This window comes from Lagopus leucura, unplaced genomic scaffold (genome assembly GCF_019238085.1).
Source record: "Lagopus leucura isolate 7727_CA_CO unplaced genomic scaffold, USGS_WTPT01 Super-Scaffold_100021, whole genome shotgun sequence".
NCBI classification, from domain to species: Eukaryota; Metazoa; Chordata; class Aves; order Galliformes; family Phasianidae; genus Lagopus; species Lagopus leucura.
This window is the reverse complement of record NW_024962274.1, coordinates 7338959-7358382: the sequence shown is the minus strand read 5'-3', so window position 1 is coordinate 7358382 and position 19424 is coordinate 7338959. Positions and strand designations below refer to the sequence as shown.

The following is a 19424-nucleotide window of genomic DNA, read 5'->3' as shown; positions in this document are numbered from 1 at the left end:
TTCTTTGTAGCTTATTGCGATGATGCTAAAGCTGGAACAAATTCCATTAACCAGCAATCAGAAGCCAAAATACCAGTAATGAGCTATTTTCTATTTGGAAAACAAAGACATTGGATACCTACTGTCAAAGGTAGGAAGTGATACAAGCTACAGGCTAAAGAAAATACCCAGGGGACGTGCACAAAGACTTTAAATAGAAAGTTTTGTGAAGTGAATGTAAACACAGGGTTTGTTTCTCCTTTGTATTACACATATTTTCATTGATGCAGTCCTGATTTCCCCAGGCTCAGAAATTAATAATGCCCAGGAAGGGAAATGCCAGGGGAATACAGAGCAATTCAAGCACAGGAAGAGATTAACTACATGGGCAGCATACATGGAAAGACGAGGGAAAGGGAATGATGCCAAAGGCTATCGAGCTCTGTGAACAAATCATTCATTCCTTAAATTCCCTCCCTTTCAGTGTGTTAAAGGGCACTTGTGAATAGGTTTTGGATCTGAGCTGGTAACTTTTCTTGACAGTTTTGCAAAACTGATTTAAATACTATTGACACAGTCTTACATCTCCACCTCAGCTTAACAGTTAACCAGAGGAGGTGGGTTTTTGAAAGCCTTCTTTAGGTAAGGCCTGCACTAGTACAATTTCACTGAAGTTCAGTTAGCCTACATTGATGACATTTAAATTTTGCCTCGGGTCTTTACTAAGAATTCATATATAACTGTTGGGGTTCTTAAATACATCTATCAAAAATAGAGCCAAGCAAACAATGCAGGATCTCACATGTTCTATGTTTATTTTTATTTGTAATCGAGATTCTACATCTGCTGTCTTCATGGTTTGGTAGCACGAAGTACTGGAAGCCTACCAATACATATTTATATGACTTCTCTTTTGGTCTCTTTTGGTCAAAGGACAGATTCCTTTTCTCTTCAAGTCACTAATAAGTCACTGCAGGCTGTCTAGACTAATATGAACACATGATATCTCAACAACGAATGTGAGGCTAACTTTAAAGTAAGGATGCTAAAAAGAACAGTGTACTGGGGATCTTTAGAGACGGAGATTGCTGGCAACCACTTGGAGAAAGTATTCTGTTATTGTGGTGATATTCTGAGCTCAGACTGTAATGTTTAGAATGTGATCTCAGATGGTTACAGCAGTCCTTACACATGGCTATTCACATATGGCTCTTCACTGTAGCTAATAATTGCACGACAGAAAGAAAAAGTAGTAAAAAGGAGGATGGCCTTGCATACACAGACTAAGAAAGTCAGTGACTACATTCTCCAAGTCTGCAACCAGAATTTATAAACAGCTATATTGCCTACCTTCACTTCTCATCTAATTGAAGAAAAAAGCATATACAGTTCTTGCAGTCAGCCCATTTATTTTGCTGAACTACCTGTGCCCAAGGATGCTGCTTATTACTAGCTGGGTAGAAGTACAACAAAAGGCCAGGGAAAATTGCCTTTTGATTTTGTCAGGTATGGATGAATATCTTTTTGGCAAGGCCACAGCAGCCCATTTCTGAATTAACTGACTTTTCAACACAAAGGCAGAAGAAACATAAGATACAAGCACTCACAGACTGTCAGGAAGACTGCAGAGCTTTACAGGGGTTGCAGAACTTGGGCTGCTGTTTGGCTTCCAGACACATCACATTTAGCAATTTGTACAGGACAGGTACACTTGATCTGTACTTAACCCAGTCAGCCCATCAGCATTGGGCACTTTGGTGCTTATGGAAAGGAAAAGATGTGCATTTGTGAAGACCACTGAGGACTTCCCAAACTGAGGCATCCCATGTCCTCAGACAAGGATCAGTCGCAGAGGAAAATAACACTGTCCAATTCTGTCTGAACTTATCTCCATTTGCTCTAGTTGGTCTGGGAGGCAAGAGACCCTTTGAAACCAAAGCATCTTACTCCAACCTCTCCTTTGCATATCCTTTGCATTTACTTGTCAAAGCAGGTGGCCTTTTGCTCCAGGCCACTACGGTGGGTCAGCATGTGTCAGTATACACTGAGAAACTTGAATACACCACACCAGGAGCGATTATGTTCACAAACAGATTGAGAAAGGGAGTACTGTTGTCTTCATTTGACACAGAGTGGGCTGAGATTCAGAAGCACATAGGGTGTTCTGTCTCTTAAATATTTTATGAATTGTAGTACTGATTACGAAAAGATCCGTGCCAAAAGAATAACAAATAACAAATAATAAAAAAATCACGGCAGAAGAATATTGTAAACCTTCTATTTTGCTTTATGTTCTCTTACTTGGATGGCTTCCATAGTTCAGCTAGAGATGGGAAAGGTGATGAGGACACATCGTGGCTGTGGACTGCAAAGGGCCACCAACGACCTGCTTACGAGCAGTATGGCTTGAAAGGTCTTCCTCCAATTTTCTCCCATAATGCCAAATAAACCTGGAAAAAAATAACAGAATCAATTCACTAATCAAAGGAAGGGCTAAAGCAACAATCATTAATTCGATTCCAGTATAAATTATCTTGTGCAATACAAGTTATACAGGCATTAATTTGAACTTTGGTTAGATTTCCTGAATTGCATCTCTAAATCTTTTTGGTAGTTGCTTATCTTTGTTACAAAAAATAATCAGATTGTTTATTTAGGTGTTATGCAAACCATAAGAAAAATTAAAGATATTAAAGTATTTACTTATTTAATTTGCAAATCTCTATACTGATTCAAGTATTATAAACATAAAAATAGTAGTTTTTAAATGTAAATTGGAAGCAACAAGCAGAAATACACAGTTCTTACAGGATTTAGCATTCATCTCTCATTTTATACAGCTTTATCTTCTTGATTTGTCACTGCAAGTGTCACTTAGTTGCACTCACGTTAGCTACAAGTTTTTATGTGGGCAAAATTTGCACAGACAAAAAAATAATCTATAATCATACAGCAAGTTACATTTGTACTGATGGCAATAACAGATGTGTGCTCAGATTATTTGTGGTTCCTATTTGTGACTGTGACCGAGCAGCCAGCTTGTCCTTCAGGTAAGTGAAGCGAAGCGAAGGGTGCCCACACTGTGATGGGGGAAGCTGTGTGCTGACACCACCAGCGGCTCCTGGGGCCACCCAGGGAAGCAGAAGGAGATCCCACCTGCCGATCATGGGGCTGTGGGTGAGACTTTCTGCCCCTGTGGATGATGGGCAGCTCTCCTGGACATTTTTCCTTGAAGACCCATTCAAGCAGATGGATGCAACTCTTGAAAACAGAACGAAACAAAACACCTTTTCCCTTTCGTGAGTGTGTAAGAGCAAAAATACTGGTGCACAGGAGAAGCAGAAGGGGGCTCAGGCTGAGCTGCACAAGGGCTGGGCAGCACCCACCTCTGGGCCATGATGTGGTGCACTACAGGTGCCTCAGCACAGCCAACAGGCATCCCGTCTGCATCTCATCTGATGCTGAAAAGCATCAGCTCTCACGGGCACACATTTACATAAATATTTTGTATTACCTGGGAAATGCAGAGGGCTTTGTGTACACACTGGACTACGTGAAGGCTTAGCTAGCCCTCTGCGGCACAGCTGTAGGCATGCATCAAGCTTTTATCATTTCTCCCAAGCCCAACTCCAGGCACTGTTTGGCTGGAGACCGATTTTGAGAAAATCTCTGCTTGATTGACCAGAGAAGCCCCACGAGAGCTGTGAGGTGGAAAGAGAGGTCAGGAAAAGGACTGTCCTCATCAAAAAGGCATCACCAAAGCTCAGTGCAAGGTTACCTGCTGCGCGATGTGCCACCTGCAGGGCAGAGCGACGGAGCGATGCTCCGTGCCACAGAGCTCACGGCAGGGCGCTCCCACCGCACACAGCCTCGCGAACGGACGCCCCGCCGCCTCGCACCTTCCCCAAAAGCTGTCGGCCACGGGCCTGCCTCGCCGCCTCAAGCAGTAGGGCAGGGCCTCGCCGTGCCACCGCCCCCGGGCCGCCTCGGGGGCCGGCGGCGCCGGGAGGGGAGGCGGCCCCCGGCGGCGGCGCTGGGCGGCAGGAGGGCCGCCTCGGCGGGCGGCGGTGCCGCGGTGCCCGGCGCCGGGAGGGCGGTGGCGCGATGGTGAGCGGGCCCGGGGATACGGAGGGGGTCGGGGCGGCCGGCTGCCTCTCGGCGGGCAGGAGCGGCGGCTGCGGACGGGTGTGGGGTCGTTGGGCGGTCAGCCCGTTCTGCTTGCGGGCTGCCGGGCGACATCTGCGAAGTAGCGTGCGAGACGTCTGCTCCGTTCCGCTTCACGCTTGTAGGAGGCCAAGATAACGGTTATGCTTTTTACTGAGAGGTGCAGTGCCTGTCAAACGTTATTTGGAGTCTTAAATGCGGTGGGAGGGCACGTTTGGGCTGCAGTTGGAAAATCGGTGTGTCTTTTCCGTGTTCCTACTTGCTTTTGCAGTATGGATTTATAAATACATGCCTGAAGTCTTTGGTGGTTGATAAGTACGGTGAAGAAATATGGGAAAAATTAAGGTAAGGTGTTTGCAATAAATGCAGTGCAATGTATTGAAAGAAATTGTTCACAAATTTAGCAGAAGATTCTAATTCCTTACTGATAAATGGCAGCTGATGTGTATCTCAAATAGTTATTAGAGGCAGGTAACAGAGCAAAAGCAAAAGTTCTGGTATTAATTTGTTCAAATTAATTTGTTACACTACGTAATTAAGCATGACATTTTGTCTTACGGACAATTGTGTGATAGACTCACTGTGACAAAAATCTGAAAGTAATTACACAGAAGAGCTGTCATTCTCAATAAGAAGTCAGTTTCATTCCAGTACCTTCTGGAAAACAGCTAAATATATAATCTTTTCTGCTTTCGTCATTACTGTATGAGCATTCTGGCATTTTCCAAGAGCTAAAGATATATAAATGATACTTAGATATCCACAAAAAATAGCCACCGAAGCCTGTATAGAAATTCAGTTTTGGTCAGGACTGTGGAGACCCAACAGCTTGCTAATGTGGTCCTATTGAGCAACAAGCAAGTAGAGCAGGAGACAAGCTAACACACTAATTGCTCCAGTACCTCCACATTAGGAGTTGGACTCAATGATCCTTTATGGGTTCCTTCCAACTCGGGATATCCTGTGATTGTATGGTGCCCTAATCCTTGAAAGAATTTGTCATAATGCATTAACGTGAATTAGCAGAAGTGTGGAGGCAGATACACTCTTAAACCATTACTGAAAGTAGTGTGTTTCAATATAATGTGTGAAGGAGTTTAAGGAATGGATGAGCTAAGTAGTGTTTAATGAATGCTGATTCAGTCATCATACTTACACCACTGAGAGAAGGATATTGTCTCTTCTGTTGTAGACTCCAGGCTGGAGTTCAGGATAGTTTCTTGACTTTTGGAGTTTACAAAGATGAGATCACAATGCAACTTGTTGACAAAGCCTGCAAAATATTAGGTATGTGTCACCACACCTTAAAAATAAACCCTCCAGATTCACTCCTGAGACTACATCCCAGATTTCCTCCTCTGCTCTTCAGGATGCTTTTCCTATGGTGCAAACATTCTGCATTCACTCTTAATCCATCTGACAGCACTACCAGAATTTCCAGGCCTTTTGTATTCATTAAGATATTATCTTGCCAGGTGTTCCTGCTGATATGGTTCTGAGAGAGTTTGGAGAGTATTTCTTTGAATTTTGTAAACGTTCAGGTTATGACCACATGCTGAGAACGCTGGGTGGAAATTTGTATGAGTTCATAGAGAACCTGGATGCATTACACAGCTACCTGTCCCTGTCTTACCAGGCAAGTTCAAGTAGTAATTACTGTGTGGGTATGGGTGTGCTCTGACAGTTTGCAACCCAAGGAACAGCATGTTGTAGGTATGAATGAGTAAGGAAGAAAGAGGCCATAAGAGCCTCTACTGTGTTCTAAAACTCATTCATCCAAAATGTTAGGACAAGTTTTTTAAAGTATTCTTTTCTGAGTAGTTCTCAAAAGTAGATATTATTTAGCATATTAACTCTACTGAATAGGAGATAACCCTTCACAGTTGAGCGTATTTAATTTTCTGTATTTTAGCTTATTCATATTACTGCTGATTTCATTAAGGCACAGGATGCTTTTGTACAATTGAAATTCACCATATTTCTTATCAAAGAAGGATACTGAAAGTTGTTCTTTTGTCTCATCAGGAGATGAATGCACCATCTTTCAGAGTAGAAAAGAATGAAGACGGGTCAATGCATTTACATTACTATTCAGATAGAAGAGGTCTGTACCATATTGTGCCAGGTAATACAGAGTACAGATCAACTGGTATGCAGTATATGTATGGACTGATCATATATTTGCAGATATACTTTTCTCAGGTTTCAGGATCTTTTTCTCAGATGAAGACTGGCCAAGAGATTCAAACCTGGTAAGGTTTATTAATCAGACAACAGACCTCTGTATTTCCCTGCCTGCCTAATCACTTGTAGCTACCACTGGCTTCTACAAGATTTGCACATGCCAACCCAGCCCTTATGTGTCTGTTGCTGCTATAGAATTCCAGTAGACTTCCTTTGGTGGAAGGAAAATTGAATTTCATGTTTGTATTGATGTTGATTGATTCTCAGTAATTCATATTCTTTAAATTACAGTGAATAGCAGTGGTAGTTTGAAAGCATATGTATAATCCTTAGATATGTACTCCTGCAGTACATGCAATTTTGTAAATCTGCTGTTGGGCCCTGCTCAAAACTGAATCTTACTCCAGCAATGGTAAGAGTTAAGATTTTTTAACTTTGGGAATCTCCACAATTCTTCTTATGCAAGGGTTAAATATCTACAAGTATGTAAGAGATAATCATATTCATTTATTTCCTAGATGTTTCTAAATGAAATATTTTTATCAATTCCCCCCCCCCCCCCCCCACCACTCCGTATCAAAATTCATTTCATATTCCTCTCGAAATACAGTTACTTGGAATTTTCATTTTGTCCAGTATTTCACTTAGTAGCTAAGAAGAAATGAGAAGACAGATATTGCATCTTCATGAAAGACTTACTTGAAAACATTCTGCACCACTCTAGAATATTCTGCAAATTCTGTTTCATATTCTACTGAAATAGATTGTTTTAACAGAATCTCTTTAGAGCCTGTACAGTTCTGGGGCTTTGGGAATTTGTATTTTTTGCTATGTATGACATTTGGTCACATTATTCAGGTATTCTTCTGAGGTTTTTCTAGTGAAAGTAAGCATTTGTTGTCAGACAAAGCAAACAAATAATAAAAAAAACTCCGGAAATATAACCTTAAAAAATATCTCATATGTACATAATCTCATCCTAGTAACACACTGGTAGTAGGAACAACATAGGTAACTACAGGCCACTTTCTTCTTCCAGTCTCATTTGGTAAAGCAGTTCCTGAAACAGTGAAATATCATTGTGAGCTTGCTGAAAGGGAAATGGAAAGATTTTGCTGTTGGCAATGTTGTGTTTTTTGTTTTGCTCTCAGGAATCATCGGTGCAGCAGCCCTGGATTTTTTTAACATTGAGATTTCAATGGAAATAGTCAATCAAATGGAAGAAGAAGAAAGAACTGGGAAAAAAGAGCATATTGTTTTTCTCGTCACTCAAAACCCTGTACTTCCATATAAAGAAAGAAATAAATTTTCTTTCTCACCTCAGTATCTTGCTGACTCTGAAAAACAAAATGATACTCGACTGAACAGTAAGGTATGTTAAGATTCATTATATCAATAAAATACGATTAAAATAATACACCCTTGAAAATCCCCTTGGATTTATTTCAACAGGATCTTGAGAAATCAGAGAATACTATTAGAGGAGGCTCGGTTTGTCCTGTCAAGAAAAGTCACTGGAAAACTATAAGAGGAATAATCACATTAGGAAAAGGTGAGAACATTCGGAGTGAGCTTGTCATTAGCTATGAGTCTTTTCAGTAAGAAAGTCAGTAAGCCTCGCTGAGTCTCCCCACCCCTCCATGTTGAAGTTACCATTTGTGTTTCCTCTTCTTCTTTTCAAGATGTTTCTGGTTAAACTTCTTTCAGTTAGGCACTGGCAATCAAAAAAAAGAAGTGCAGATAATAAGCATGCTTACTAATGACAGATACTTACATGGAATATGACCTGTCACTTTTGTCTCGTAAACAGTCTTCTGAAAAGTGTTCTGTAAAGTACCATTCTGTGGAATGCCTCATACTTCCCTGTCATGTCACATTGTCTGAGCTGATGAATTTAAGAGAGTGCTTTTTTAACCTAGTTACAGCTATTTCTTCCAACTGTAGTAAATTGCTCTGTGCTTTTTGTATTGCTGAGTTTCAAACCTGGCCGTCTCATTATAACATAGAGTCCTTTCTTGTAGAATGTAATGCTGACTGGTCTTATGAGGTGCAATGTGACTGAAATCTATACGCTTATCTTGCCACAGGTAAACTCCTGAGAGGGTTTGACCCTGTTTATCCCAAGACTCTCTGGATTGACACAAAAACATTTTGCAATGGGCTTCCTTTTCATATGGTTTTTGACAAAGAGGTAGGACAGCAACATAGTAAGGACATTTAATTTGCCTAAAGCAGATCATTCCTATGTATGCTCTCTGTACAGAGCATGTTCCTTTTTAGCATTTACAGAAATGCTTTGGATAGAGACATGAAATAAAAGTTGCTCATAATAACAGTCACTTAATTTTCTACAATAGAAATCACCTTTGACTTTATTGAGATCCCCACATATGAAACAGTCACAGTTATGCCAACAAGGTATGTTGTAGCAGTCTACCAAACACAGAACAGAATTTTCTGGGGTTTCTGGCAACTTTCCTGTCCTCTCATGTGCCAAAGACACGATCCATCCTTTAAATTGGCTTTGTATTTAACAAGCTAGTCTCCCTTCTCCCAGTTAACAATCTATGCTAAGGCTTTCATAAGACTTGCTTTGCAGCTGAAGCCCTGCATGCTTTCTGAGACTCCACAGCAGAAAAACCCAGACATCTACTACTCTTTATCTAGTAGGAACTGGACCCAAAACTTTATCTTGCTGTTTGAATCTTTCATATACATATATTCTCTAGAGCAGTGGAATTGCCTTTCCCTTTGCAGGGGCTACTGTGTGGATAGTTTCCAAATAGCCTGGGCCCCCAACAAGGTGCAGTACCTCTTGCTCCCAGTTTTGTGCAGAAATTAGCTTAACAGAGGAGTGAAGACAGAAGAGTCTGAGAACAACTGCAGAAGATAGCTGATTGCAGCCATTCGGGAACATGTTCTGGCATTGTGCTGATAGAGAATATGCCACTGTCTACATGAGCCAAAGTTTATTTTCTAACCTTTTGAGACATCCTTTCGTGATAAAATTCATGGTGTGGAATAAGGGCAACTCCTGCAGCCATTGTTGGTGGCTGGGTTAGAGTATCCCTGATGACAAGGAGTGATGGCAGACTGGACATTTCTGCAGGAATTAAAAGCTCATATATGGTCATCAGGCTAAAAGAGAATGACTGAACATTTATACAGTAATGGTTAAAAGAAGATAATCAGTGGCATCCTTTAGAAAACTAAAGGTTTTCAGGTTTTCAGTGTCACAATTATTTTCTATTTAGAATGCTGGTATCTCTGTTTTTCAGTTACATACAAGGCTGAGAGGATTCGTCTTCATATATACATGTATATTGTATCATGCCTGTAGCTGCATATAGAATGTATATAAAGTATACCTGTTTAGTTTTAGATTTTAGAAGGAGGTATTAGAAACATCTCCCTTGAACATTCTCATACAAACATAGATGCTTGCAAGAGCCATGAGAAATTAGGGCTTCCTATAGCTGCTATGGAGCTGGAGAAGCTGGGCCTGGGAGCACATGCCTCCTGTCCCCCACTCATCCTGCTGTTAATAGTTGGATAAAGAAGCTGTAGCCTCCTTTCTCTGCTTTCTTTCCCCTAAGGAGTCTACAGGTACAACATAAGTAATAAACTACTTTTAAAGAAATTGTATCGTCTGGCACTAAAATCATAAATTCCCTTTTGTCCAAAGTTACTGTGATATCAGTTATCCTTAGGGAGGAGTGCAAGGATGAAAAAAAGGGAAAAAAGTGAAAGACTGAAATGCTTATTTCTTTACAACACTAGCAAGTATACTGAAAATTACTGTGTGTGCTATCATCCTGTAAGATATTGCCATGAAACAGTGTATTTTCTTCCCTCAGTAGTATGCTTAAATGTGCTGGAATCAGCAAGATCACATTAGGCAAACACAAGTACATGCAAAATAAGAGCAGATACGATTTTTTTTTTTTTTCTTTTTAAAAATTGATACTGAACAGCACTTGGATAATAATATTCCTTTCTGGGCCCTTGGTCTTGCTATGAAGAAAACTCATTCAGAGTTTTATAGTAATAAGATAGTTTTGTACTGAGTAATAAGAGTTTGGCTAATAACATAGAAATAATCCACATGGTATTATAAGGCTGAGTGTGTATATGTATGTAAACAGTACTAAGCTGCAGCTTGGTCTGACACCAAACAGGATGTGCATTGTATCACATTGTCCGTATTCTCTTTTTAAGCTCAGAGTGAAGCAAGCTGGGGTGAGCATTCAAAAGATCGTACCTGGCCTTCAGACCATGGGCATCTGTCTGGATCACTATTTCAGTATCGTTCACCCAGAAGTACCCTTCACCATCTCTAGCATTCAGAAATTTATCAACAGCCAATTTGTTTTCCAGACCAAGAGAGAAATGATGCCAGAGTCATGGAAACAGCGGCCAATGCTAGAGCTGAGAGGTACTTCACTGTTTTCAGAAGCATAAATGCTCATATTAAATGAAGAATAATGCTGGAGTTAAACTAATGTCTTTCTGTGGACTCCCGGCTTCACATAAATTTTAGAAGTAGACTTGTTTGCAGCAAGGGGAGGATTAGATCATTCTCTTTACATAAATAGTACTTCAGAATGCTCATAGACAAACTCAAATATTACCTCATGAGATTTTGGAGGCTTTCAGTTAGTACCAGCATTCCCATTTGAAAGGCTTGGAAAGCCTTGGGACCTGTGGAATGTGGAAGAGACACAGAGCCAGCTTCTGCTCTCAGAACCATTAGGCAGAATGTGGAGATGCAGTGAGCTGTGTAAAACTGTCTGGGTCTCACCCTCCCATAGCCTGCAAATCAGCATATCCACCTGAAATAGAATCACTTTGCATTGCTAAGAATTTTCTTTGATGACAAAATTACTTCTTTGTACTTGGAACAACATTTTGAGCACAGCCAACTAGCACAGATACCGGTGCACAGATCTTGGATTACATCTCTGGCACATAAAGAAAACAGTTAAAACAATGGGTGAGGATTCCAGCAATACACAGCAAAACACATCTCTGCTGTCAGTGTGCAGTTCCAGTTCTGTCAGGGGAAGGGGAGAAAAGGGACAGAGAAAGAGGGAAGAGCTTAAAGATAAATTCCTGGTAAAATTTCTACAGCTGGAAGAAGAGAAATGTCTTCCCCTGTGACTCCGCACATTCTGATCTCTAAAGTGTGAATATATTAATTATACAGATTTACTTCATACCTTTGAAGGGAGTTATTTGGTATACTGGCTAGGTTTCAAATGCGGATAAAAATAAATTAGTTAATGGTGCTTTTTTATTATTCACATTTGCAGATTGATTTGTCTTTTTTATTTTTTTCTCTCTATTATGTTATGAAAGAGTTTACTGGTTGAAATTGTTGTAGCAACAGAGATTTTATTTTGCTCTATTTTTACTGAGAGAAATGAGGGAATGAGCGTAGAATAATTGTCCATGTAATTAACTGAAATGACAGTTGTTTTAAGTACTCTGTGACCTCAGTTTTGCTCCTTTGAACTATAGAATATGACCTAACTTTCCTTTATTTCCTATCACCTCTACGTGATGAGTGCCAAATCATGAGATTCAGAAAAAAACTAAGAGTTTAGGGAGACCTTGAAAAAAGTGTTGTTAACAAACAAGGAATTTTAGCCGCGGGTAAAATTTTACTTCCTATTATTCAGTTAGGTTTTTTAAAATAAAACACAAAACAACAACAAAAGAAACCCATAACCAAATCTCAACCCTGAAAACAAAAACCCAATCCTCCACTAAAAATCTCTTATAACTTTCAGACATATTTGTACCTGTTTATTTATGTGAGTGTTCAACTTAAAGCTGCAGCTTCTAGAAGAGAAACTTCATTGACTTTACTGGGACCACAATTTACCCACTGTGAAATTTAAGTCTTTCACTTAAATTACTTTGAATCTCTGTTTCCCAGTGTACAATGCAAGGGAAAGGAGAGATGTTGTGAGCAATTGTGATTCCTATTGAAGAGAAGGAACCCAAAACATGGTTAGGCTCTATCTTGCATTTACAATGAATGACTGCTTTCTGAGTCCTGAAATCTTGTTATTTACCTAGTACACTTCATCCATACCAACCCACTAAGTTCTAGGAAACAATTGCAGTGATGACACAGACCCTACAGAAAGCTACCATCCTTAGAAATCATTCCCTGGTATTCACATCAGTAGCACTGAACCTTACACAGAATTTCAGGGTGATGAACTCTCTTATCAGCACTTGTTTTAAACAGGCCAGATGATCTGGATGGAGTCTCTGCAGTGCATGCTCTATCTCTGCTCACCTTTACTTCGCACTTTACATGAGCTGGAGGAGCGACAGATGCATATTGCAGACATTGCACCTCATGACGTGACCAGGGATTTGATTCTTCTCAATCAGCAGCGACTGGCAGAGATGGAGCTCTCTAACCAGCTGGAGAGGAAGAAGGAAGAACTGCGGGTACTGTCAAAGCACCTGGAAGAAGAGAAGAAAAAGACTGAGGCTCTGCTCTACGCCATGCTTCCTCAACATGTAGCAAACCAGCTGAAAGAGGGGAAGCGAGTTGAGGCAGGTGAATGAACAGTATTCATTCATAAAGCATGAATCATGCGCCCAGTGTGATGGTGATAGAGAGACTGGGAACTAGCACAGCCACAAAGTCATTGCTGGGAAGTAGATTTTCTACTTAATGACACTCATGGGTAGTAAATCGGAGAACGACAGACCCTTCATTTCACTGGTAAGGTAGATTAGATTATTATTTTATTTCAAACATAACTTTGGAAGCTATTTGCCAGTATTGTTTCCTAGGAAATGAAAGGTAGCAGCTGCCCATTCGGGGACAAAATTTGGTGTTTCAACAGTAAAACGGGCTTTTGTTTTTAAAATGAGTATACAGGGACATGAGGGCTCAAAAAAGAAATACAGAAATCAGACTTTCTTAGAAAATTTTCCTAGCTTTTCTGTGCTGTCTATAAACCTGGAGTTATCATGATTCCTATTTCTCTTAAGGATAGTAAGAAAGAATATTCTTATATTCCCTTTAGTAAACACATGTATGAAATCCAGGATGAAGAGCTCTGTATTTCCTGAATGTAGGTGAGCATAGGAACATATTCAGATGTCTGAACTGTTTGAAATGATGTGTTGTAGTTTTTATATTTGAAATATTCTTATATCAACATCTTTCATATCTTAACACGTGTAAGTACTACAGCTGAAAAATCATGTGTCCTAAAACAATGACTAGAAAGAAATCCTTGCAGGAAACTGCCATGGTTATCCAGCCATTACTGTTATTTACAGCTGTTTTTTTCTGCTCGCAGGAGAATTCAAGGAATGCACCATATTGTTCAGTGATGTTGTGACCTTTACCAACATTTGTGCCCAGTGTGAGCCTATTCAGATAGTTCTCATGTTAAATTCAATGTACCTGCAGTTTGACAGACTGACCACAGTGCATGATGTATACAAGGTATGTTGTTGATTAAGACTATAGAAATAGTCTGAAATCAGACTGTTTGCTTATTTATTTATTATTATTATATATTTTTAATGCACTTAACTGCTCTTTACCCCAGCATGATTTCCTAGAAACCATAAAATACTGCATATTTATAGTGACCATATAGAGGAACAAAAAATCAAAAACATATGAAGACGTGATTAAATGTGTTGAAAATTTTGAAAAGGAGAGTAACTTCTGTCATTGGCTAGAGTCCCTTCAAAATACTGATACCAGAATTGCTGTTTTGATACATCTCTTCTCTCTCAAACACCCATCCAAGATCCTAGGATATCCCAGTTCGTGGACCAATCTGAATAATTTTCCTAGTCCCTTTATTCCAATCTCTTGTAAAGCATGTCAGTGTGTTATTAGATGTCTCCTTTGGTGGAGATAACTACACAAACAGTCAAAAGCTGGGCTTTGATTTCTTTGATTTTGATTCATGGAGATCTTACGCAATGGTATGCATTTCCTCTTGACCTCTGAGAGCACTGATTAGATCTAAACTGTGACACACATACTGTCTTCAAACTGTGAAGGAAGAATGAGAGCCCTGCACAGCACAGCACTGTTAACAACTCCAGAGCTACTTAGGTTTTAACAGCTGATCCTAATTTTGTCTGTCCCTAGCACATTAAATATTTAAGAAGGCAGAAATAGCAAAGAGTGAAATCCAAACCTCATTCATTCCTTACTGGGGCAAGACAAGCAGTTCATCCTGCAATAAATTTGTACCGGGAAATCAGAAGGATTTCTGCCTTGGCAGGGAAACTCTTTTCAATAATTGAAGCAACCAGAATATGGCCTTCAGATTTTAGAATGGATTAGCATCATGTTCTATCTAAATCATACATCTTGAGTGAATTATCTGTCGCTATAATAATCTCCTTTTGATGCTGCATACAACTCCCATTAATATTAAAGGAGGTAGCTAGAGCACAGGGAAGGAGGACAAGATGATTATTTCAGGGATCTGTGAAAGAAATGAAATACTGAAATTGATCAATGAAACTTGGCCCATGCTTATAAATGCCTGAAGTCATGAATTAATCTTGTTAAATTAAATAACCTGCCACAGCCTAAAGATAATTGGCGTATCTATTTGTGTTAGTAGCCTCTTACAGTTATTTTTATCTTGTTAGAGAAATTACTGGTATTACTGTGGTGTGCATATCTTGATAGCAAGTACAGGAACATGTTTTTCAGGACTGAACTACTGAACTGTTTTGAGTCATTATGTTAGTGATCAAGCCCAAAGATGCTCATTAGTAAGAAATCCAGTTAATCTAATTTAAGATGGTCTCTTATTTGCTGATGGTGAACGTAACAGTGAAATCTTATAAGAGCAGTTTACAAAATTTCTTGGCTGTGTAAGAGACTCTTACAATGAATCTCAAATGAATTCTGTGTTTCAAAAGGGCGTATTGCATTCCCAGCAAAATCCCTGATACGGGGACAAACCCTGAAGTATTACTCAGGTGCATTTCAGTGTGCATTTCAGGGAGACTGAACACCTGAAGTAGGACTAACCTTTCAGAATCTTTCTCACTGGCAGCACCATGTTGTGGGAGAAGATCTGATTGTAAGGAAGGATATTCACAAAGTGCTTAGTTCACACCCTGCATTCTCTGACATTGTGCCATTGGGAATTGTAGGTTTCCTAATTTCACATGAACCACTTAATGATCACCAATGGATAGACTCTCTTGATTTATTGGAACTTTTAAAAGGGAAATACACTTTTAATACCAATTGTGAACTGGAGCTAATTAATAGCATTTAACTATCAGATAACTTACTGGCTCAGGAGTTGTGCTGGAGGATAGTTCCTTACATATAAATCTGCCCTGGTGGGGTGAAAGACAAGAAGTCTGGCACTTTCCCAGCATCTCTTACTCCTTAGGGTTTCTCACAATGATATCTAAGCAGGGTCAAGTAAGCAGGGACAGAACACACTGAATTTTTTAGTTTGGAATCAAGGAATAGATCCCCATCTCAAGGAAATTCACACGTGCTAGAGCATGATTGGAAGCATGTTTTAGAAGGAAGAGGGAGTTGGTGCAGGTAAGGAGTCTCCAACAGCAAAGCACTAACCTGAAGGAGAATTATAGGCAGTGCTCATATACTTGTCCTTCTCAATTAAAGGTGGAGACAATTGGAGATGCCTATATGGTAGTAGGTGGAGTCCCTGTGCCTGTATCCACTCATGCTGAGCGAGTTGCTAACTTTGCCTTGGGGATTATAATAGCAGCTAAAGGAGTACAGAACCCAGTTTCTGGAAATCCAATCCAAGTAAGTGGTTAACACATAGACTCTGATTCTTGGGTTGGGCTTCTGGTTAATGTATTGCAGTGGGACATCAAAGAGCTCCTTTTAATTTCTCTGTGTCTGTGGTCACGTGGGTGCATTTTCCAGCAAAAGCCTTTCCCTGAGGATATTTGGTATTGTACTAGCACCCAGTGTTGTGTTAAGGTGGACTTTTAGGTGACTCAGTAGCATTAAGAAAGGTCGTAAACAACAAGTGACGTTTTTGGGGGGTGTTTTATGTCTTTGTAAAGATTAGAGTTGGGATCCATACAGGTCCTGTCTTGGCTGGAGTTGTTGGAGAAAAGATGCCTCGTTATTGCTTGTTTGGAGACACAGTGAATATAGCTTCCCGCATGGAGAGTCATGGTGTCCCAAGTAAAATTCATCTGAGCTCCAGTGCCTATCAGTGAGTAATTCTGATGAAAAATTTTCCTATTAAAAGCTGTGCTAAAAACACTGTCTTACAGATGCAGCTTTCAGATGTAGACGGCCCTGTCTTTTGTCACTGATTTATGCAGCTTACTTGTAAAGAAAAATCACTGCTTGCAAAGAACTTAGTTTTGATCATTTCAGATGTCCTTGTATATAGAGGTTGGAAAGTCTCGATCCTAGAAAGTACAAGATGAAAAAAATAGATGTGATTTTTTTTGAAAGTACCAATAGCATGATGTAAATGCTAGAAATACATATAATTTAATTTGACATCCTGCATAACCAGAGCTTCAAAATCTCTCTTATTGAGTACAATACTCTGTGGCAGAATAGTTCTATTTGCGCCTATTATGGATAAACTGTATAAATCACTGTGTTATTCATGAAGTGAGGAATTCACTTTCCCAAAGCTCTTGTCAATAAAAATTAAATACTGCATTTTCAAGAATCTTGTATATGCACAAAATATGCAGGAAGAGGTGAAAGTGAAGACGAGCTGCAGAGGAGTAGAAAAACATGGACTGGGCACCTATGAGTGGTATTAGGAAATAGGAAAGCCAGAGACTGCCTTAGCACTGGTGGGTCTTTTTGTTTGTTTGTTTTTTGCTAACCTTGAATTTTCCTCTGTCATTTTAGCTGTCTAAAATACAAAAATTTTGAGATGACAGAAAGAGGAGAAATAGAAGTGAAAGGCAAAGGAAAGATGCATACATACTTCCTCATTAGAAATAAAACTGCATGTGAGAATGAGATTATGGGAAGGCCAATAAAAGACTTAGATTCTGGCCGTGAATCTGCTCAGTCCTTTCAAGAAGACAGGGCTGAGGCAGTGCCAAGTTCTCATCAGACAGGTAGAGTCAACTTGACATATCTTTATGTCCTTAAACAAATGAATGTTAATACATTAACTACAGTAAGTGTTCTTTTCTGTTCTTTCAGCTACTCATAATCAGCCAGAGAAGGACCAGACCACAACCATTGCAATGAAGTATCTTGATGTTCCCACAGATGCACAAAACAGCCTCAAAAGAAGAAATCAAGCAAAAATTGCAGATTTAACAGGTAGTTATTTAGTTACCATCTAGAAAAGGCAACAATTACAAAGCAACTTACCGGGCTTATTCTTGCGGTTTCATTGTATTCCACTTCTGAATGTCTGTGGCTTTATTTGAGACAGGAATTCATAGCCAGTATATCTGTGTTGGGTAAACTAACCAACTAGCACATTGCTTAAGGCCAAACAAATTCACCTTCAGAGCAATCAGAACTGTTGGTCTTGCATTAGGTGGAAAGAAGCTGACGTAGCTGTCAGATTTCAGCATCAGATAATGCAAAGAACTGATAACTTTTAGACAGCTCTATGTGAGGGTAGACACAATTATTCATATGCACAACATCTCCTAGAAAAGCTACCATTATTTTATGTAGTTATGGGGAAACCCTGATCAAGCCTGAGAGAGAGAGACCTTGTTGGCTCTGCAGCCTGTCAGTCCTCAAACCAGTCTCCTGTGGGGATTAGAAGGATTTATTTCCATGCCCACTTTCTACAGTCAAAGCTCAGTCTCTACTCAAGTAACTGATACTGAGTGATGAGTTTGATGCCTTAACAGTCTAATCTAATGCAGCAAGTCTTGTAATTCTGTTTGTTTAACCCGTAGGTTTCATAAAGACTAAGAATATTGCCATTGATTGATTTCTGGGAGATGTTTTATTCCCCTCCCACCTATTTAGAAGTAGTAGTTAATCTAATATATGACAAATAGAAACCTCTGTGGTCATTAAAAATTCACACTGAAGGAGTATTTCTTTTCAGGCAAAAGTTACAATTCAAAAAGCTATGGGAGTCTCCCTGGCAACCAGCATTCAGATGATGCTCCTCATCCTCTGAACAGGGGAAGAGTCAAACCAGATACTGAAGAGCCACAAATCAGAAACGTTCGCTCCAATTTTTGCAATTTGCTCTAAGTTTCTGACTTTTTACATTAATCAGAGCATTTTTATTATTATTTAGTGCATTTTCCTGTTTTGGGACCAATTTTCTATATGAGATTCTACACCATTTTCTTAAAAAACAAAAAAGACAGAAAAGATATTTCATCACAATTTTCAGCAAAAAGAATGGAAAGTGATGTTTTTTTTAACCAATCTGCACACGTCAGACGATACTCCCAGTGGAGAATGAAACCACCACAAGATAAGTTGAAGATGCATTTTTCGGCTTCTCCCATTTCTTTGAATATCTCTACGTAAAAATGACTGTTTGGTATCTCATGCAGCAATAGGGAAAGAGGTGAGTCATGCAATTAGAAACGTTCATACTCAAGCAAGCAAGCAGTACAAGAAACATTCCCTGAAGGGACCATCTGTCTTCAGCACAGCCAACAACCTCCTTGTGTAAGGTCAGCAGAATTTGGTCTGTTCTATCTATTTAACTATGATGACAATTAATCTCCAGTGAGTCGTTTGCTGAGGAAAAGCATTCTGCAGAAAAAGTGCAGAATAGATTTCTATATAATACAGCTTATATTTTTGCCATCCTGAGGAGACAGTACTGCCTACTTTGTAGCACGTAACAATAAAAAACATAAAACAATCTATGATATTTGAGTCAGCTGTGTATGCTGTACTTAGAAGGCTTAAGAAGGAACTACACATTGTGAAATTAAGTGATACTGAATTCATCTCAACACTGAAGGCCTGTTCAAGGCCAATGAACTATCTGAGACCTTCCAACAAGCTTCAAGTTTATTTCCTATGGTCTCAGTTCAGCTAGACGAAATTAAGGCTTCAGAACTACAAAGGGAGTACATCAATGCTGAAATTAATGCTGCTAACATCACTG

The 19424-nt window shown here is 39.6% G+C and overlaps 1 protein-coding gene across 1 annotated transcript; it reads left to right on the top strand.

The window, feature by feature from the left end:
- The first annotated feature begins 3144 nt into the window (after positions 1-3144).
- Positions 3145-19179, top strand: LOC122184024 (guanylate cyclase soluble subunit beta-2-like). The gene is given in 18 exon segments (XM_042878537.1): positions 3145-3156; positions 3696-3796; positions 3798-4086; positions 4415-4488; positions 5336-5430; positions 5619-5779; positions 6169-6268; positions 7479-7699; positions 7780-7879; positions 8415-8518; positions 10546-10762; positions 12587-12907; positions 13662-13810; positions 15989-16135; positions 16402-16556; positions 17219-17433; positions 17522-17644; positions 18396-19179. Coding segments are annotated over 18 exon segments (2736 nt in total). The 3' UTR covers positions 18548-19179.
- The last annotated feature ends 245 nt before the right edge of the window (positions 19180-19424 follow it).